The sequence below is a fragment of the Mesoplodon bidens genome (assembly GCF_964165515.1).
Source record: "Mesoplodon bidens genome assembly, contig: HAP1_SCAFFOLD_205, whole genome shotgun sequence".
Taxonomy (NCBI): domain Eukaryota; kingdom Metazoa; phylum Chordata; class Mammalia; order Artiodactyla; family Ziphiidae; genus Mesoplodon; species Mesoplodon bidens.
This window is the reverse complement of record NW_027672037.1, coordinates 634,242-654,721: the sequence shown is the minus strand read 5'-3', so window position 1 is coordinate 654,721 and position 20,480 is coordinate 634,242. Positions and strand designations below refer to the sequence as shown.

At 52.5% G+C, this 20,480-nt stretch overlaps 1 protein-coding gene and 1 pseudogene across 2 annotated transcripts in view; both read left to right on the top strand.

Moving 5' to 3' along the window:
* The first annotated feature begins 889 nt into the window (after positions 1-889).
* LOC308610692 (BCL-6 corepressor-like) lies at positions 890-17,348 on the top strand. Its single transcript, XM_081259734.1, has 6 exons — positions 890-1,458; positions 2,633-2,819; positions 8,483-8,637; positions 10,526-10,759; positions 15,650-15,816; positions 16,967-17,348. Exons 1-6 carry the CDS (start codon positions 979-981, stop codon positions 17,151-17,153), a joined length of 1,410 nt encoding a protein of 469 aa, XP_081115860.1. The 5' UTR covers positions 890-978; the 3' UTR covers positions 17,154-17,348.
* Positions 17,349-20,041: 2,693 nt separating this feature from the next.
* The window catches only part of LOC308610703 (centrosomal protein of 78 kDa-like), a 30,400-nt pseudogene continuing 29,961 nt past the window's right edge, over positions 20,042-20,480 (top strand). The window contains exon 1 of the transcript in view: positions 20,042-20,150. The product of the transcript in view is annotated as a centrosomal protein of 78 kDa-like (transcript). The remainder of the gene's footprint in view (positions 20,151-20,480) is intronic.

The following is a 20,480-nucleotide window of genomic DNA, read 5'->3' as shown; positions in this document are numbered from 1 at the left end:
CTACTAGAGACTTTTATCTTTTTTAAATTTATTTATTTATTTATTTATTTATTGTGGTACGCGGGCCTCTCACTGTTGTGGCCTCTCCCATTGCGGAGCACAGGCTCCGGACGCGCAGGCTCGGCGGCCGTGGCTCACGGGCCCAGCCGCTCTGCGGCATGTGGGATCTTCCCAGACCGGGGCACGAACCCGTGTCCCCTGCATCGGCAGGCGGACTCTCAACCACTGCGCCACCAGGGAAGCCCTATCTTTTTTTAAAATTGACTTTTTGAATTCAGCTTCCCAGGAAAGATGCGTTTAGAGGTTGGAGGGTCCCTGTGAGACAGAGCAGGTACTGCACCTCCCATTGCACGTTCTGAGGACGCTCAACCAAAAGGTGAACTGCTCTTCCACAGCATCTTCCCTTGAACTTTTCACTGACATGCTCCTAGTCATATGACTTGCATTCAGTTGAGTAGCTTTTCACTACTTTTCTAAGTTCCATCTGGCTGCTAGGGTCAAAGGAGATACTTTTGCCACCTAGAAAATTTAGTATATGAAGAGGATTCCTGTAGGATTTTGCAGTCCCCTTCCCTAGGTGATGCCCCTTCTTTTGAGAATCAGGAAATGACTCTTATCTGTCTACTTGCCCTCCTTCACTTACCCTGTCATTTATAACCTTGCAACCAAGTGATGAGTAAAGACAACGATCATAGAGCTCTCTCAGGTTAATACTGCCACAGCTACATTCCCACTTGGTGCAATTTTAAGATTTGGACGTTTGGAAATGTGAGATCCTTTCCCAAATCTTTGGCTCACTCATTCTGTTATTCTCACCCCTTAAAAGGATGCAACCCATTTCCAGGATCATGATTTCCCTTTTTTTTTTTTTTTTTCCATGTTTTTTTAAAGCTAATATTGTGTGTCCTTACGTTATGGGCCACCTTGGATCCTTTATGGAAACATGTGAACATATATTAAAAAATAAAAAAGTAAAATATGGCCCTACAGCCACACCGGGATTTCATTGCCCTGAGAGAGGAGTTGGGGTGCATCAGTGACTTCCACGAAGCCTATACTTTCAAACAGGCTCCGGGCCAGCCAGTTTCCGGCTTAAGCAAGGAGAATGTTCCAGCGGTAACCAACAAGGAGAACCTGGTGACGCCGGTCTCGACTGCATTCCTGGAGCCGACCCTGGGGAGCGACGGCTCTGCGGTCACGTTCGGGAAAACCCAAGAGGATCCCAAACCATTTTGCGTGGGCAGTGCCCCACCGAGTGTGGACGTCACCCCCACCTACACCAAAGACGGAGCTGACGAGGCAGGATCAACCGATGGCAAAGTTCTGAAACCGAAGCCATCTAAGCTGGCAAAGAGAATCGCAAACTCCGCTGGTTACGTGGGTGACCAGTTCAAGTGTGTCGCTACCGGACTGTACGCAGACTCCCGTCAGCTCAGTCGGGAGGAGCGGGCATTGCAGGTGAGCCCCCACCACCCGAATTTCAGGAGCCTGACCAGTTGTCAGGTTTTTTTAATGTGTGAAGAGGAGGGGGCCGGGGGTATGATAGGGCAGGACACTGGGCTGATTTGGTTAATGAAGCTTAGGATAATTTAAATGTTTGAAATGTGTCCAGTAAGGGGACGTAAGTGGATACTTGAAGTTATTCTGTAGATTTTAAGCGAACTCCACTCGAATGCTGATAACGGAAGTTTTAATTATTGCGAAGGATGTCTAAAAGACTGCATGACATTTACCTATCAATCGCTTTGATTTCTCTGCTGTTACTGTACGTTAACAAATATACCTAAAAGCGCTGCTTAGAATGCCTTACGTGATACTTGGTGGAGGTGTGTAGCGGCCGCATGTCTGTGAGATTCGTGCAATTTTTTTTTCCACCCAAAAAACAAACAAACAAACACACAAACCTTGCTTAATGGGATAGAGTATGTATTTAACTTGCTAGTGAATGATAGATGTTGTATAGGAATTTCCTTAAGATATTTTACTTTTAATTAAAACACAAATAAAGCCAAATTGTTTTGCAATGTTAAGAAAAAAATTGGTTTATGCTTATAAAAATGGCTGAAGTTATCTAAATGATCCATTGAGTGCCCATTTTAATTACATAGATGGAAGGATTACAAGAGGACAGTATTTTATGTCTACCCGCTGCTTACTGTGAGGTCAATTCTTCAAATTTTTATTACTAGAATCTTCCATAAGCCTTTTGAGTTAAATTTCATTTCCAAATATACAAAGGGAAGTTTGTGGGCCATGGTCGTCTTTATTCACTGTGCATTTGTTTTCTTTTCTGTTGTGTTTTTGTTTCGCTTTCTTTGCGTTGTGTTTTTGTTTTGTTTTATTTACCTTCGAAAGAGAATGTCTGTCTGTATGCCACAGTGTATGTATGGCTATATATACACACCACATATATCTCTACATACGTATGGCTTTACGAATAAAGAGTGTGTGACTAGTTACACATAGACACTCTTACGTTTTATCGTTCAATTTTAAAATATCTCAGTTGTATCATAAATTGTGGTTGGTTTTGGGCAAACTTTTCTTTGAAGATACTTTCCTTTAAGGTAAGGGCAGTGAAATAGCTTTGGTGGTAAGGTGTGTCTTTTTTCCATCTCCGTTCTCTTTGTAGCGTGCAGTGATGCGCTTCTCAGAGTTGGAGATGAAAGAGCGAGAAGGTGGCCACCCCACGACCAAAGACTCCGAGGTGCGCAAATTCAGCCCCGCTGACTGGGAAAGGCTGAAAGGAAGTCAGGACAAAAAGCCAAAGTCGGTCACCCCGGAGGAGGCCATTGCCGACCAGAAGGACAGTGAGAGATGTAAGTGAACCCAGGCGGCTCGCGTGTGGTACCACGTCGGTGGGAACGGGGCGGTTCCGCTCCCAGTGCCGAGGGAGGTGAGAGGAAGCAGTACGCTTCCGACGGCCCAGCGTCTGGGTGCTGGCTGTTCGGAGAACGGGCTGCTCTGGCCACCCTTCCCAGCTGTGGATTGCAAGGCTGGCTGTCCTTTTGAGCGTTGCGGCATCCAGGAGTGAAGCACCTATGAAATGCTGTTTCCTGGCACGCGTCTCCTTTTTCCGGAGCAATGCTAGTCCTGTAGTTAGTCATAGTCTGATACAGTAGAGCAGAGGAATGGCAGTGCAGGACCTCCGGCGTAGCAGGTATGTGTTCTGTTGTGTAGCAGGTACGGACACGGGTTTTTGGTAGCAGTGGGATGACACTTGCAGCCAGAGCCAGACCCTCCAGAGTGACAGTGTCCTGTGGGAGGGAGTGGAGAGTACTCGGACTCTCCCTCCAGAGGCAGAGGTTTCGTTCACGTGCGATGAGGGCTGATGAAGGCCCCAGAGAGATGAGCATCATTGTGTTCTGTGGAGGCTCGTTTGCAGTCATGAGGAGCTGACACCACGCTCCCAGGCCGTGGGATCAGCGAGGCCGTTCTTCCCACCAGACGGCTGTGTTCTGTTCTGGAGGCTGAACTGGAGAGAAAGCTCGTGTTGGCCTCGAGTCACACTCTGCGGTCCCCTCGGCTGCTCCCCCACTGGGGTTGACTTCGGGCTTTGCCCTCGAGACTTCCTGGGCTAATGAGATGCGTTGGCAGCAAGTGGAGGTCTTTCTCCCACTTTCTTCAGTGTGCGTGCTTGTGGCCTGTGGCCTGCAGCCTGCTCCGGACCCCAGAAACCTCACCGGTGATGGTGAGTGAGGGCACCTAGGTGAACGTCGAGGACAGGGTGGGCGTGCAATCCTCCTGAGACGGGACAGTCGGGGGTGGTGGGCACGTTTGGGAGGCCCAGGCCCTTGGACCCAGTCGTAGGGTCGGCGTTGGCCCGCACGCTTAGGTCGTGGGTGCCTGATGCAGTTCGGGAAAATTGTGGTCAGCAGCAGCGTGTGCTTCTCTCTGCTGCTTGGAGCACTGCCCTCCCCCAGCTCATCTTTGGGGTCAGACAAAGGCCTGTGGCCAGGGTTCTGGGTAAGCCACACCGGGACCGGTGTGTCCCACGTGGCTCCCGTAGAAGGGGATTTCTGGGGCTAGTCAGTGGCGGCCTTACCCGAGGGATGGGGCTCTTGATGTGCCTGGAGTAGACGATTCCGAGCTCCTCCCCCTCGGGATTGGAATGAAAAACGGAGGGTCCAGGCCACCCTGGAGTGAAGCAGCAAGAAGGCCTCCCTCCTTGCCTGTGCTCACAGCTGACACGCAGCCCTTACCCTCCTGAGTGGCCTCATAACTCAGCTCCTAGGGAAGTTTCTCAGAGAGATGTGGTAAAAGTGGGCAAGGCCAAGTTCACGGGGATGCACTTTTCTGAGGAGGGAATCTGCCTGTTGCGGGTGGATGGTGAGGGAGGCTGGAGGAAGGGAGCGGGCAGTTAACCGGCCTCGAGTCTTCTCGCCCTTTTCTCCAGCAACGTGGCCAAACCCAGGGTGGCTGCTGCCCTTCATGTCTCAGTGGCCTCACCCACCCTTCTTCCCAGAGACGTTAATGTGCGTCCTTCCCAGTCTTTCCTGCTGACCGTGGAGACGAGAACTCGGTGTGGCTGATGGGGAGCAGGGCCTGAGCCCCAGATGATTCCGAAAGCCCCCTCCCCCCACCGCCTGCCTCCAATCTCAGACCGACCGACGGGTCTCTTCCTGGAGCACCCGGGACGTGGCCCAGTGAGCCATGAATCGCCACCATGGGAGGGCAGCAGAAGGGTTGGGGAAGGTGAGGGGCTGCGTTTGAAAGGTTGGGGCAATGGAGGTGGGTTCCCCACCCACCCTCTGTCTTGTAGAGACGTGGGGTTTGTAAATAGCTGGTCAGGAAAGGTCACCTGAAGGGGCCACTGTTCTTACTGCAGCCTCCACGTCCAAGGCCCAGCAGGTGTTCATTCCATTCAGCTGGATATGAACGGGCCTTCTTGTTCTTGGGCCATCACGTCTTCAGCTGATATGGGCTCAGGTCCTTCTCATGGGTGTCGGTGTGGCCGAGAGCCGAGCTGTGAGCACATGGGAGCTGGGACGGGGATTTGGGGCGGGCATGGGTCCCAGAGAGGGTCCAGGACGCCTTCAAGATGCCTTCCCCCTTCTGAGGCAGCCCCTACCCATGGAGGGCCCAGGAGCTTCTAAGGTGGTGGGTGCTGTTTGCAGGGCCCTGGTTGTCCTGGCGCGGGTGCATCTTGTTGCTAGGGGTTGTTTAAAAAAAGGAATTAACTTGAAAACACAGTGGCCGAGATACTCATTTATTCTTTATGATCACATGGGTGGCTGAGTGAAATTTTTATTTTGGAAGTTCACCAAATGAGTTTGGAGGTTCCTCAGACTTGGAAGTTCATCACTAGGAACCCTCAGTGGCATTTGAAGATGGGGCGGGGCAAGGAGGCATTGGTCCCTTCCTTCTCAAACTTGGAGTAACCATCTCCCTTGCGAACCACTTGGCTGGGACAGGCCTAGGTCCTGCTCAGTGGCAGTGCCTGGCCAGGAGCTGGAGGAAGGCTCAGTCAAGGGGCTTCATGAAACTTCTTTGCTCAGGGAACTTCTCTTCCAGCTGAGCACCTGCACGTTTGTAAACTACTTTGGAACAGAGATCCCCTGCACTCCTTCTGTAGCGGGTGTAACTTTGAACAAGGTTAGCCCTGACTGGAGGTGCTATTACAGTTAAGCTACAGAGAAGGGGATTTTAATCCTGGGGAGCCTTGCAGCGACTCAGAACCCTCTCACCTTGTTTAGGCCTCACTGGGCATGGCTCAACAGTGGTGAGGGTGCTTTGTTGCCACAGTGACTTGTAAATGTTGCTGTGGTGATGCTTCTGTGAGGTGATGCTATGGTACAACCATAATGAATTTGGGATATATGTGCTGTGAGTCATAGGACCATGCTGCAGGGACCACGTTCACATCTTGCTTAGACTGGGTGACCAAGGGCACATGGCTTCCCACTTTTAGAAGGGCCAAAAGTAGCAATGATGGCAAAGCCTGATGGTTAGGATCCCCGTGCATCTATTTATCTCCCCATCTCTTTTGCCCTCAAGGGTCATCCTCGTGTGGGTCGTGGTTAGAACAGTCTTTGAGAAGCTCCAAGTGACACGGAGCCTCTACCCCATAGCTGGTGGCCATGGGCATCTTGGGCAGTCGGGGTGGGTGTCCTTCAGGGTTATTACTGGCCTGGGTAAGGTCACACTAGCGTAAGGTCTTGGTGGGCCTTAGCTGAGGGGAATTGAGATCTTTGCCCTAAAAGGCTCTGGGGTTGGGGGAAGGGTGGATGGACCTAGTTTGGAAAAAGAAACTTTCAACTTGGACATGGGGGTTCTTAAGGTAGCCCTTCCATCCCTCCATGGATCCCCTCCCACAGAGCTTTTAGGGAAGGCTGATTGGACCAGAGAAGTCCAATGGTGTAACCAGCAGGGCTCACCTCTTAAAATTTCCTACATTTCAGGCCTGAGATTCAGGCTGGTCTGAAAGTCTTGGCATCTTTTGGTTAAAGGGATTTTTCCAGCCTTTCTCTGTGCTGAGCCCGGCCCGTGATTATGAAGCCCACCCTGGAGGGAGGCCAGCAGTAACATTCCCACTTTTTTTTTTTTTTGCGGTATGCGGGCCTCTCACTGTTGTGGCCTCTCCCGTTGCGGAGCACAGGCTCCGGATGCGCAGGCCCAGCGGCCATGGCTCACGGGCCCAGCCGCTCCGCGGCATGTGGGATCTTCCCAGACCGGGGCACGAACCCGTGTCCCCTGCATCGGCAGGCGGACTCTCAACCACTGCGCCACCAAGGAAACCCAACATTCCCACTTTACAAGTGAAGGGGGCCGAGTTGTAAAGCGGCGCCATTCCTGCCCGAGTGTTTAAGAGGGTCACAGAGCAGCCCGAGTGAGAGTTGCAGCACGCCGTCTTCACCGGGCCTGCGGTAGCCTGTGCTGCATCACCCGTAAGCACAGGCCAGGAGTTTGGTGTTTCTCCTGCTGCCATGGCAGGAGACCCTCGCGGTTGGGGTGATTCCACCATTCCGGCAAGACTAGATGGGGATCTCTCCCACCTTGGGATACCCTTGGAGAAAAGCTAAGTGTGTTCCACCCTTGAGAACACAGGTCAGGCTAGCCCAGGCCAGGGTGAGGTTCATCCCCACAACTGGCTGCCATTAAATGCTGGGAATGCTCCCAAGAGAGGCTGATCAGGGGACCAGCCTGCTGAGCAGAAGTGGGAGTGATACTTGAAGTGGTCTAGGGAGAGGAGGAGGAATGCGAGCAGCATGTGAGGGGTGTGTCCATGATTTCATCTAGAAAAACGGGCTGTGGGAGCTTAGCTCAGGTGTTAACGAAATACCAAACTCATACACCCACCCCCACCCCCGGCCGGTGATGGACACAGGGTCATCTTCGGGGAACTCTTTAACAGCACAGTGATCATTATGGAATTATTTGTGTGTTAGAAACAATGTGACTAGCAAAGCAGTTGAACTGTTTCTTTGGCTAGAGCAAAAGTGAGGAGCGATGTTAGGCTGGGGTGATTGGAGGAAAAGCCCTAAGTGGATGCTAGATTGAGCAGAGGGGCAGGAGCAACACAGGCGGAGCTGAGGTGTGAGTACTTCAGCCCTGCCCGCCGCACCCCCCCACCCCACCCCCACGAAGGGGGTTGGAGTCTTGTCTTTGAAATGTCCTTAGATGCTTGTTGCCTGGGAAGGAAGGCGTGGAGACGTGCCAGGTGGGTGACTGGTGTCACTGTGGGCCTTCTTCCTAGACAGGAAATAGGAGCAGCCCCTCGATGGCAGTGAAATGCTTTCCCCCCACGGGTGTGGAAAGAGGACAGACGGACTTGTAGCAATCTGGTTGAGTTCTTTGAAATTGCCCTTGACCCTTGTGTGTGCACCAGGAAGCCTTTCCTTTCCCTTTGCCAGGCTCCTCTTGCCTTGGTCTCCCCAGCTTCCCAGCTTCCCAGCCTCCCACCATTCTTTCCCTACCCTTTTTCTTCACCCTCGCCCCTGCTGACCCAAGTGAACATTGGTGCTATGTCTGTGTAGATGGCAGTTGGGGGCTATTTGGTCTCTTGATGACATCAGCCTTTTTTGTTGACTAGCAGCTGTTTCCATAGTCATTTGTAGCTCTGCCCTGATTGGTTGGATCTTACTGTGAGGTCACTCACCCCCCGTTGTAGCTCTGCCCTGATTGGTTGGATCTTACTGTGAGGTCACTCACCCCCCCTTTAAAAGTAAGCCACCTTGGAGAGTTAAGCAGTTAGGGAGTGATCTCACATGCCTATAGACGGATGGTGTAGATGCCTCACCTTGACCCTTGAAGGATGGATTGTGAGTGGGCTACGCACCTCATTTTCTGCTTTCTTTGCTGGTTGTGTTCAGCTGTCCTTCCTTTGGGACGTCTTTCTGAGGGTTTTGTGCTTGCGGCGTGTGAGGCCCCTGGTCTCCAAAGGGGGGTGGTCTGTTGGTAGCAGATTGCCTTGGGCGTGGGGGTCCTGCCTGCTCCTGGTGACCTTTGTTCCCTCCTTTCCGGGTTGTCTCCCCTCCCCTAGGGGAGTGTTATGATGGAAGCAAACCTGACCGCTTTGAAGCCCCAGAAGACAGTGATCTTCCTGAGGATATGGACACGGAGCCCCCCAGAGAGTCCCCCGCCGACCAGGCGGCCCCGGACGCGTCACGCAGCCCCACCCTCCGGCTGAACAGAAAGCGCAAGGTGTCTGGCAATAGAAACCACACTGAGACCACTGTGCTCCCGGAGGACTCTCTGCTGAAAGCCAAGCGGAGACGGGTCTCCAAAGGTGAGCTCGGTTTGGCTTCGGGCCCGCAGGGCACCCTACGGAAGTCCTGGAGCGGAGCAGTGGAAAGTTCCAGTCCCACCCTGGATCCCTGGGGGGAGCCACTCACACCTCCCCACCCCCCACCCCCATCCCACCCCCCACGCCCCCAAAGCCAGGTGGCGGGGCTGGAGCCCAAAGGTGGCCAAAGGCAAATAGACCCCCTCCCGAGACTTGGTGACAAGTTCCAGCCAACACAGTGACCACACCCCTCCCCTCCCCCACCCCTGTTAGTGATGTGTAAGACAGTTTGTTCCCCGCACCACCACCCCCGCCCCGGGGGGCTTCTTCATTAATTTGTAGTTATTTCTCCATTAGCTGACTGGCCTGAGAGGGAAATGACAAACAGTTCCTCTAACCACTTAGAAGAGCCACATTATAGTGAGCTGACCAACCTGAGGTGTGCATTGAATTAACAGGGCTCCATCCCAGAAAGCAGCGCCGCTTGCTGCACCTTAGAGAACGGCGGGAGCAGAGAGCAAACCTGGCCGGCAGGGCAGGAAGGAAGTGATCCAGGCGGTTCAGCCTGCGGTCACCCCCCAGGGCAATAGCATCTCCGAAGAGAAACCTGGCAGGAAAAGGGCAGAGGCCAAAAGCAACAGCAGCTGGTTGGAGGAGTCCCTTAAATGCAGTGACAATGAACAAGGATACGCACGGGGCGGGGGGCGCTCCTGGAGGGTGGATCACCCGCCCTCTGTGGGAAACGGCCCTGGAGGGGACCTGAGCGCCATCCAAGTTGACAAGAGTAGCGTGTGGCGAGCGGGGAGTTTTCTTCCTGAGGTCCTTTCAGCCTGCACACTTCCTTATGGAATGGACAGTGAGGCTGGAGCTCGACTTCCTGGGCTGCTCCTCATCACCCAGCCCGCGGCTGGGCAGGAAGGGAAATCTTGGGTGACCCCGGGCGCTTGTCAGTGCCGTCATTCGAGCCTCAGGCTGTCCCCAGTCGCCCTGTCCCGAGCACCCAGGCCCCCCACGGGTGGGGACGGGAGCGCACGAAGGGCTGGCTTCTGCCCTGTCTTGCGGCCCTTTGAAGCGACTTGCCATTTGGCGTTTCGTGGGTTAGCCTATTTGCCGGTTGAATGTGGGATGATTAACATATTAGCGCTTTGAAAACATAATTGGTATATCTTTAAAAACTGAAGCTGCTCCAACGATCAGTGCTAACAATGGGCTTTTCTTTCCTCACCGGCTACAACTGTGTAACGCCCGCTGCTTCTCCCCCTGACAGATGTGCTGTGCATGGACGAAGAAATGGATTGGCAGCCTTCGCCCCTGCCGCAGAAATACACCGACAACAGCGAGAAACCATCCGGGAAGCGACCGTGCAAAACCAAGCATTTGATCCCTCAGGAGCCCAGGCGGGGCTTGCCGCTGCCAGGGGACTCCTAGGTGGACAATGCGGATGGCAAGGTACCTCTTGCCCCTGGCTCTCCCCCGCCCCCCGGGCCCATGCAGGCACATCCCGCCTGCCTGCTTCTCTGCTTCTGGGGACAAAGCTTTCCTTTTCCTGAACCCCTCCCCCCAAAACGTCCCTGCCCCTTCCTAGGGGACGTGTCTCCTGGGTGGTGGTGAAGTTTCCAGCTAGTAAAAATGCAACCCCTTCCTCGCGCCCCGCCTCCCCCAGACTGAGAGGAGGAAAAGTGCTTTCCTCCACTCAGGTTTGTAACTCAGGGAGGAGGCGAACCAGGCGGGTGGAGGAAGGACAGCCTGAAATGTGTGCGCTGCCTGGTTTCGTGATAGGTGACCGTCCGGAGATTTTGAAAGCGGCCTGAGCCCAGTTCCGGCTATGATCTTTCGCCGGCCAAGCAGGACCAGAAGCCCTTGGACTGTTTGCAGCAATTGTTACCAGCTTCCCAGGCCTCGCAGCTGACATGGTCAAGCTCCCCTCCAGAGACCACCCAGTCCCGCCCGATGCCACCGGAAGCGCGGAGACTTATTGTCAATAAGAACGCGGGCGAGACCCTCCTACAGCAGGCCTCCCGGCTTGGCTACGAGGTGAGCATCCTTATGGGTGCCCCGGATCAGGATCCACCGGCTGCTGCTCCTTGGGTGGGGGACACACTGGCTGGGGATGGGGGGCGGGTCTCAGAGCCCAGCCCCCTCCACGTGGCGGGCTGGGCTGGGTGTTCCAGCAGGGTGTTTGCGTTGGCTCCCGCTCACACTGCGGGCTCTTTGGTGGCTTGTTCAGTCGTGGTGTGAAAAGAAAGGCAGGCCTCTCTGATGTTCCGTTCCCGTTCAGGCAGGCAGGCTGCTTCGGCCAGTCTGGCTCACTTATCTCTGATATAAAATCTGACCTAACCCAGGGCTTGGCGACCAGGGGAATTTTAATGAGCCCTTTTGGATTCTGAATAGCAAGAAGGAGAGTAGTTATTAGCTCTACTAACTTGTGCTGTTTGGGGCAGAGTGATGCCCCTGTGGGGTAGCGGGTGGGAAGTGTCTGTGCAGAGTAGGGGTGGGAGTGGGGCAGACCTGAGCAGTCTCTTTCTGAGAGGGCACGGGAGCCGAGGGCTGATGGGCGGGGAGCAGGGGTTGAGCCTTGCACAAAACTCCCTGTCCACACTGCTGTATCCCAACCCAGCACAGCTGATGACAGTGATGGCCTCTATTGCTAGAGCAACATAGAAAGATAGCTGATATCTGCCTAAGCCCGTGTGATCTGTAGTAACTCCTTTCACCCTGTTAACATCTTCACTTGGGAGTAACGCGTACTAGCCCACTCTCGGATGAGGAAACTGAGCCTCAGAGGGGTTAGCTGATACCCGTACAGGTAGCAATCCAGCAGTGCTCCACAGCCCACCACGCTCCTCAGCAAGACTGGCTCACACTGGAATTGCCCTTTTTACAGTTCAAAACCTCTGTGAGACAGATGACTCTCCATGCCGGGTGCAGTTCCCCCACCATACTTGTCAGTAGCAATTGTGATGTAATAGCCCACAGGGCAAAGGCATTTTTCTGTGCTGGCATCAGCCCTCTGGGAGTTGAATGGTGACAGTAAAACGCGGTTCAGCAGGCTGAGCGTGGAGGTGTGGATGAGCACTGGGGTGGCAGGACCCAGGCTGGCCCGGAGCCCTGGCGCCCACACCCTCAGCCAGCTCTGTGCCCCTGTCCCCCGTCTCCCGTCGTGTCCCCCCACCCCGGTCCATAGTGCCGTGAGCCCTTGGAAGTGTGCCTGCCTTGGCCTTAAGGCATGACTGTGGGTGGGAAGTTGGAAGCACTAGGGCTATGCTTAGTTTGGGGTGTTTTGTTGTTGTTGTTGTGGGTTGAATGTGCTGTTGTTTATATCTACACGTCTCTTGGAGACCTCTCCATTAGCTAGAGAGCACTTTCTGGTAGTTAGCGCAGTTACTTGCAGGTGAAGTCCAAGGAGCACCCAGTTGGTTTCCCAAGAGCTGAGAGCGGGCGCCTAGGAGGACAGAGCAGATGTTGCACATAGTGTTGAGCTAGACCCCCCCGTGGTTGAGAAGATAGTCTCCTTGCTTCCAGCAAACGCTGGAGGTGGGGGGGAGACCCCTAACCCCAACTTTTGGGTTAGGGTTGAGAAAGTAGACTCCCGCTTCCAGCAAATGCTGGAGATGGGGGGGCGGGGTGCTGCTGCACCCGCCGTGGAGGGCGGGGCTCCGAGCCCCACCTGTGAACTTGGCATCATTTCCAGCAGCCTCCCTTTGGGACCAGAGAGGTCAAAAGACCCTCGTTGGTCCTCTAAGACAGTTTCCATTTTGGTTTGGTGGCTCTGAGGCCTGGACCAAGGGGCACTTGATCCATCCTTTTTTAGGCTACCTGGCCTTTGATTGCACAGGAATCCTTGGGAATGTTTACGGTCGGATTTGTTTTTTTCTTCAAATGTAAATTTCAATATGTAGATTCCACACATCACCAGTGTTGATGCTGAACATTGTGACAAGTAGATGAACGCTTTCAACTTTGAATCCAACTTTCTGGGATTTCTCTGGGCAGAATTTTAAATGTTGGGATGATGGCCCATTTGGGAGATGTGGCAGCTTCAACCTTTTCAAATTGAAGGACAGTTTGCTTAAGCAGATAAGGGTGTGGTTTGGGAGGGTTTTCCTGAAGTTTTGTCTTCAGCATTCTTGGTTATTTTCTTCTGCTTAGCCAAAGATACCATGTGCAGTATAAAGGCTGTCTGAGCTTTATGTCATGATAATGTGGTTCTGGAAGTTTAGAAACACACTCTGGCTTCAGATCCGTGTTAAATAGATCACTTGCGTGGCCAAAGACCTCAAACCTTTCCCTCCTGGGAAAAAGGCTTCTATTTCTTAGGCTAAAACGCTAGTGTGCAACCACATGCTTGTGCCTTTAGCGGTGATGGTTAAATTTTCTATGAATTGAATAAGTCATGTTTTTAAAAAAGTTAATGAGGCATTTAATTAACTAACAACGTCGGGCTTATGGCCTTTATGGTTACATTTTGCGGGTAGTGGCATTCGGCTTATAGCCGCTGAACAGAGAGCTGTCCGACAAAAGCAGTTTGACTTTGCTCTGGAATGGCTGGGCTGCCCTTTAGACACTCCCGTTTATTTCTAGCGGAGAAAATAAACCAAGGAATGTGTTGCGTCGACAGACTCGCCCCGCCTCTTCACCTTTCAGTTAGAGAAAGTGCTGGTGGCGACGGTTGCCATCCATTTAGAGGCCATCACCCTCTTAGCTAGGAGAGTGTAGTTAGCCCACTTGACCCCCAACAGAGAAGGCCTGTGGGGTGCTCGTCACAGCTGGATTGCATCCCTCTAACTGGGGCCCTCTTGGGCCTTTTGAATCTTCCCAGCTGACCAGGTACCAAAGACCTGAGTTTTAGGTCTAGTACTTCATGTTAATTGAACTTGGGGTTTAATATCTCTGGGCCTCAGTTTCCAAGTGTTGAATGAGGATAGTACTACCTTCCTTTCCTGGTAGCTCCTGGGTTCCTGTGGGTGACAGAAGACGTCCTCATCTGGGGAATGAGAAGCACTGTGTAAACAGTGGGATCAACGTGGTTGAGTTAGGACAGCCCGTGGCAAAAAGTCTGACCTGGCCGTGGGGCTACTGCTGCCTTTGCTGCCATCTTCCAGGAGAAGAGAGTTGACTTACCCACCAGCTTGGACGGCCTTTCATTTCTAGGTACCCTTGAATCTGCCCTAGTAGTGATGAAGGTTTCCAGGTGAAGGCCATGATTGTCACAGCAAATAAACCCTGGGTTGAGTAAATGGATGTGTGCACAGCAGTTGGTGGCGTTCAGACCTGATCCCAGAGCCACGTGACAGGGCCTCTCCGTGGCTGGCGCACACAGCTCATTAGCTTGCAGCCGTCCACTCAAGTCTGGCTAGTGAGGGCCTGCTAAAAGAGCAGCAGCTTCATGCGGTATCCTGGATACCAGGGCTCGGGGCAGGTGGCCTGGGAGCCCAGAGGATTGTGGGCTTTCTGGCAGGTTGGGATGTAAACGGAGAAATGCATTCGTGGGCGTGCCTTTTCTCTTCCTCCTCTTGTTTTGGAAGGGAGCTGCTGCAGTGACCTGAAGTAACAGGGCACCAATGGCCAGGTTTACCAGCATGCCCCATTAGGTTCACGTGGTAAGCAAATGGAACATTCTAGTTCGCTCCCAAGTGAGTGGTCACCTTTGATTGGCGTGTCCTCCAAAGGGCATAAAAGGTTTTACAGAACCCATCTCGCACTTATGGGCGGCTAGAATGACCCCCGTTTTAGGTTTAACAGATGAGTTACCTGAGAGATGTCACAAGGAGGCCTGTTCTGACCCCATCCCATCCCCCCTTACCCAGCAGACCATGTGTTGGGCCACATGCACGTTCTGCCTACTCCCAGCTCTCAGAACCTGACGGCTCTCTGCTGGGCACGACTTACCCAGTATAAACAGTATAATGTGTTTTCTGGTGGCAAATGCTTTCGATGTGTCTGAAAACTTTCTTAAGGTAATAAAACATTGAATAAGTTCCTGCTCTGCTTACTGGGAGTGGTTCATATTAATATTTTAACAAGCCAAAGAAATAAGGTTAATAACAGTGATTCTAATGCACAGTGTTGACACAGAACATCTCCGGGGGCGGGGGTGAATGTTTTATTTGATTCTTGAAATGTGGAGGTTGCAGCCTGTGGTGTATCAGGTTCCTGTCATTAACTTGAGTAAATATGAGAATATTAGACTGATTCTGCCCCGAGAGGGTGGAGTGAGGCAAAATAGAGGGTGGGGTTATTGGAGGCATTTTGTGTCATTCCTCGAGGATGGAGGGAGAGAGCTTCTCTTTAACTCTACTTAACGTACAGACAAGAGCATCTGAGGCCCAGGTTCTGATTTGGGGTCTTAACAGGGGGCGCGAGGATGTAGCTGACCTGTGTGTCCCTGCTTCTCTAAGCTGGGGAGTGTTCTCTGGCTGATTTAAGCTCTCTTTAAGTGTTGGTCATCCATACTTTGATCTAAACTTGTGTTATCGTCCACTGCCACTGACTGAACAGACCCATCAAGTGAGAATGGTCTGTGCTTGGCAATGTGTCATCTAAGATGTTAGCAGCTGTGACACTTCTGTACTGGTCACGTCGGCCCCTGGGCTGAGGGCTTTCATCGCTATCCGAATGCGTCCTCTCAGCAGCCCTGTGGAAGCTTGGAGAAGTTCAAGGGTAACTTGCCCATGGCCAGGCCACTGGTGCAGCAGAGCCTTAGACAACACTGTCTGCATCTCCAAGCCCTTCTCACACACTCTCACCCCCGACCAGGATGCCTGCCGCCTGCCCGCGCTATGGTGGGCTTTTGGCCCCAAGGATGTATGCCTTTGAAAGTGGGCACCGCCAAGCTATGGGGAGGTCACCCTTACAAGGTTCACTGTATGGTTGTCTGATGGTATCTCCTCTCCTCTCCTCTCCTCTCCTCTCCTCTCCCCGTAGGAAGTGGTCTTGTACTGCCTGGAGAACAAGATTTGTGATGTGAACCACCGCGACAATGCGGGTTACTGTGCCCTGCACGAGGCTTGTGCAAGAGGTTGGCTCAACATCGTACGACACCTCCTTGAATATGGCGCCGATGTCAACTGCAGTGCCCAGGATGGAACCGGGTCAGTGGCGGTCTTGCTCTTGGCCTGGCCCTGCTGGGGCATAGGCAGTGGTTCTCAGGGTGTGCGGGGAACCCCAGAAGGAAAGATGGAGAGTGAGTGCCATGTAAGCACACTGGTGGTGGAGTCCTCTAGAATGGAATCGGACAGATCTTTCTGGCAAATTTACATAGAACTTTAAAACTCTGTGACACTCTTATGGACAGAGGTCCCTGAAAATGTTGAGCCTGCATGAATAATCAGGGGTGTTCTCTTTTAAGACCCTGGACTCTTCACCAGCCTCTGTTGAATCTCACTCTTGAACATATATGTGAGTTGAAAGTTGCAGGAGTACAGACAGGTCCAGTGGCAACTGGCTTGATAGGACCTGCCGTGTCCACCCACATCCCCGGGCCTGGCCCCCACTCTGTCCTTGACCTCGGTTTATTGGCCAGAGGCCCAGGTCTGAGTCAGCCCAAGCATCTTCCTGGTTGTACCTGGGATGCCACCACGAGGCAGGGCACTGGGGCTTTCCTGACGGTCATAAAATGAGCAAAACCGTAAGGTATTTGGTGGTTCGTGGTTTCCAAATCGCATCCTTTCTGGATGGGACTGCGGACAGTGTTCCTGACCCCAGCGGACACGGGCAGGAGGACTCTGTATCCTCCTGAGAACTCGCCCTGCCTGTCGACTGCTTCTGGGCGAGAGGGTTGATCACTCATCTCCAAGTTGGTTTCAGGAGAGGTTCCACTTTGCCCCCAGTTTCTTTGACAAACTGCACTTTTTGGGTTTTGTTTGTAATGGTATAACAATGGCTTGTCGTATCTGCTTCCGTGATGCTGGGATTCTTCCCCCCACCCCTCCGTACGTTACCTTCTTACAGTCTGTCACTATTTAAGTTCATTGGAAACGTTTTCATCGTGGCCTGAGTTCCTCCTTGGGCCATGCATTAAGAGAGATTTGCATTGAAGAATTAGGCCTGAGATGGTCCCTTCACCTGTCCCGTAAAGGGTTATGTGTGGAAATAACAGAGTAATTTGTCGCAGCGACCGTACACTCACCTCCTCGGTGAAATAGCGCGCCTACGAGGCTTGGCCGCACACGCTCGATTTTGCCCCGTGTCCTTAGAAGCAAGCGTCGCGTGCACGGGTGTAATCCCCCGCACCTCTCCTAGGCCTCTCCACGATGCTGTCAAGAATGATCATCTCGAAATTGTCCGCTTGCTCCTCTCCTACGGTGCTGTTCCTACCCTGGCTACATACTCAGGTAGAACCATCAAGAAAGTGAACCACAGCGAACTTCTGGAGAAGTTCTTAACAGGTACGGCAGAGGTCAAGACACGGTCTTGTTCAAGCATCTAGACGGTGACTTCACAGCCTTTCACCTGGGTTCCCCCTACCCCCACCCCCCCGTTTACTCTAAGTGACCCTTTACTGGGAAAAGCGGCCCAACGTTAGTCTGTCAAAGAAGAGATACATACTTTGAGTTTTGCGAGGTGGGGGGCTGGAAAACTCTTAGCTAGCCAGGCTAGCTTTTGTTTGGCAGGCTGGGGCGGTGAGGCGGGCAGTCCCTCAGGAAGGCGGGTGGACGCGTGGGGAGGTTTCAGTCACATACCTGGAGGCGTGTGCAGTGGGACTTGTCAGGAGGTGACACCAGCCCCAGCGTGAGATGTTCCCGAACTCCAGCAGCATTTGCCTCTTACCAGCAGGCGTTATCTTGTTTCTCTCTCTCTCTCTCTCTCTCCCCCTCTCTCTCCACACTGTTGAAATAACCTGCAGGCTCCTGACGACGGTAACCCCGGTTGCTCTTCGGAGTTCTCTGGCAGCTGTGTGTGTGGTGAGCAGCCTTGTTCGTTTCAGTTGGGCTTGTGGGGGTGGGGGTGGGGGTGGGGGTGGGGGTGGTGCTGTGAGCAGGGCTTGCTTGGGAAAGAATTTTTCCAGGGTCCTTTTTGGAGAACAGCTGGAATCTTGCTCCAGCTTACTGACCTCTCTCTTGTTTGCCCCCCCGGTTAGAACCAGATGATGAAAGTGGTTACGATGTTTTAGCAAATCCCCCAGGACCGGAGGACCAGGATGACAGCAACGAGGCCTATGGTGACCTATTGGAATCTGAATTTTCCGAAGACCCCGTTTTGCCGTGTTATAACGTCCAGGTGTCCGTCGCTCAGGGGTGAGCGTGGCCAGCGTGTGGTCGAGAGCCAGCCCAGCTGCTCTGTGGGGTGGCAGGAGTTAGAAATCCCCTTCAGCAGATGAGGGTGGATGGGTTGGGGGGTGAGTGAATTCCTCACCAAGTGTCCACCGACCTCACATAATGCAGTGGAACTTTTCCAGAAAAGTTTGGGGGATGGGAGGGCTCCCCAGCCAACTGCCCTCATTGGAACACACCCCTAGAGCCCAAAGGACACGGGAGTCAGCGACTGCAATTGCACAGTTTCAGTCACTAAACTCTTGGGGAAGGGATCCTCCCCAAACGGCTACCATAGGGGCCTTCCAAGGCGCGTGAGGTCCACGGGACAATACTGATGTGTACCCTCTTCTCGTATAAGATTAGAGAAAGCCGTATGTGGCACCTGGGATCTTATGTGTCTTCAGATTTGCTTAGATCGAGTCTTGTCCCCACAGTCGGGCCACTGTGCCCCATGACCAACCCTTCGGAGTGAACACATCAGGAAACCTTGCTCTGCTGTGTGTTGACCCCGGTGCTTAAGGAGTAGCATCCTCCTTGGACTCTGAGGCTGGGACCGTGTCTGCCTTTGTGGTGACATTGTATTCGGGATAGAGATGATAAAACGTGGCAGGGTATCAGGAAGGATTGTACCACCTCCCTTCTCGAAAAAGCCTCACTCCCGGCAGCATTGAGGGGCGGGTTGGAGGTGTGGGAAAGGCAAGGAAAGCCAGGTGACCTCGAGTGTTTCTCATGCTCTCTCCGTGAGGGCCGGAGGAGAGGAGAGGTCAAAGAGGTGTTTGCCATCTCCCTTGGGTTGGCATACAGACTGGTTTTCCCCAGTGACTAGAACGGGGTGCACTTACTTGGAGAGGGGTGACCTGAGTTGTGGCCAGAGCCAAGGCAGCACTGGGGTGGCCTGCAACGAGGCTGGTTCAGGGGCGCTGCTCCTGCTTTTGTCTAAGTTGGCTGATCTGCCCTAGGTGGTCTCTTAACACATGCACATGAGTCCAGAGTTCCCCCGCTAGAAGTAGATCTTCCGGGCTTCCCTGGTGGCACAGTGGTTAAGAATCCGCCTGCCATTTCAGGGGACACAGGTTCGAGCCCTGGTCCGGGAAGATCCCACATGCCACGGAGCAACTAAGCCCGTGCGCCACAGCTAATGAGCCTGCACTCTAGAGCCCGCGAGCCACAACTAGAGAAAGCCCGTGCACAGCAACAGGCCCAATGCAGCCAAAAATAAATAAATAAATTAAATTAAAAAAAAAAAAAGTAGTAGATCTTCTAAGGACAGTGAGAAGTGGGGTGGAGGTGGGGTAATCAAAGTGGAAGTAGCAGGCCCTTTCACCGCCAGGAGACGGGTAGTTCATAGTTGGGAGCGCCTCTCATTTTGCCGGAAACTCAAACCACTGTCCTTTCTCTGGTGTAGGCCTCGTAACTGGCTGTTGCTCTCAGACCTGCTCAAGAAACTGCAAATGTCCTCCTGCATATTCCGCTGCAATTTTCCAAATGTGGAAATTGTCACCATCGCGGAGGCCGAGTTCTACCGGCAAGTGTCAGCAAGTCTCTTATTCTCTTGCCCCAAAGACCTGGAGTCCTTTAATCCGGAAAGTAAGGAGCTCTTAGATGTGGTGGAGTTCACGAACGAGCTTCAGACTCTGCTGGGCTCATCCGTGGAGTGGATCCTCCCCAGAGACCTGGACTCAGACGACGCCTGGTGAGCTCGCCGGGGCCCGCCGTGTACAGTGTGTCATGGTGTTAATCCTTGTGCATATGTGTCCTAATACGACTATTTCTGTAAAGAAAGGACACGATGAGACACGACTCCAGTCGGAAGGACTTTGAAACATGTTTCTTTCTTTTTAAAATTTTAAGTCAGTTTTTATGAAGTTGTTAATAAAGTTTCTTTACTTTTCAATGTACACATGCTTCGGAATATGTTTGTTTTTACTCGGAACAATTGTTTCTTTTCTTTTTTAAGGAGAAAAAAAAAAAGGCAAAGGAGCTCCACACTTTGACTTAATTTCATACAAAGCTCCGACGACAGAGGCCATAACTGTTGAGAGTTGCTTTGGGGGCAAATTAAACCAGTAAAATTTTAAACTCTTCCTCCATATTAAAGGGATTGAATAAATTGGCCACTTTGGTGCACCTGTGTCCTGCGAATTGTCCAGTTGGAGATGGAGGTTTAGGAAGTGAGTTTCAGTCTTGTTTAAGTCTCTTCCCATCAGACTGGTGTCGTGATTTCCTACACACCATGTTACTTCCTGTCTACCTTTCCTTGGTGTTGTTCATGCCTGGATTGTCTCCTGTACCTGCTCAAACCTTGGTCCATTCTCATTTGTACCATGGAAGTTTGTCATGCTGGATACTGTCAGAACTAATTTTACTTAAGTTTGTGTTAAGGTGCAAAGCACACGTTTTGTATATTTTCTGTTTTTTGTGTTTGTCTATATTTTATGGTTTCGCTTCAAGAAATATTATGGGAAGGGAAATAGCAAGATGTAAAGAGCAAAAAAGTCATC

What these genes read in the sequence shown, in the direction of transcription:
- LOC308610692 (XM_081259734.1), top strand. Translation starts at nt 979, where the DNA reads ATGGCCCTACAGCCACACCGGGATTTCATTGCCCTGAGAGAGGAGTTG. An exon ending in CCAGAAGGACAGTGAGAGAT is followed by an intron (nt 2,820 to 8,482) that starts GTAAGTGAACCC and finishes CCCCTCCCCTAG; the next exon opens with GGGAGTGTTATGATGGAAGC. An exon ending in AGTGCCCAGGATGGAACCGG is followed by an intron (nt 15,817 to 16,966) that starts GTCAGTGGCGGT and finishes CACCTCTCCTAG; the next exon opens with GCCTCTCCACGATGCTGTCA.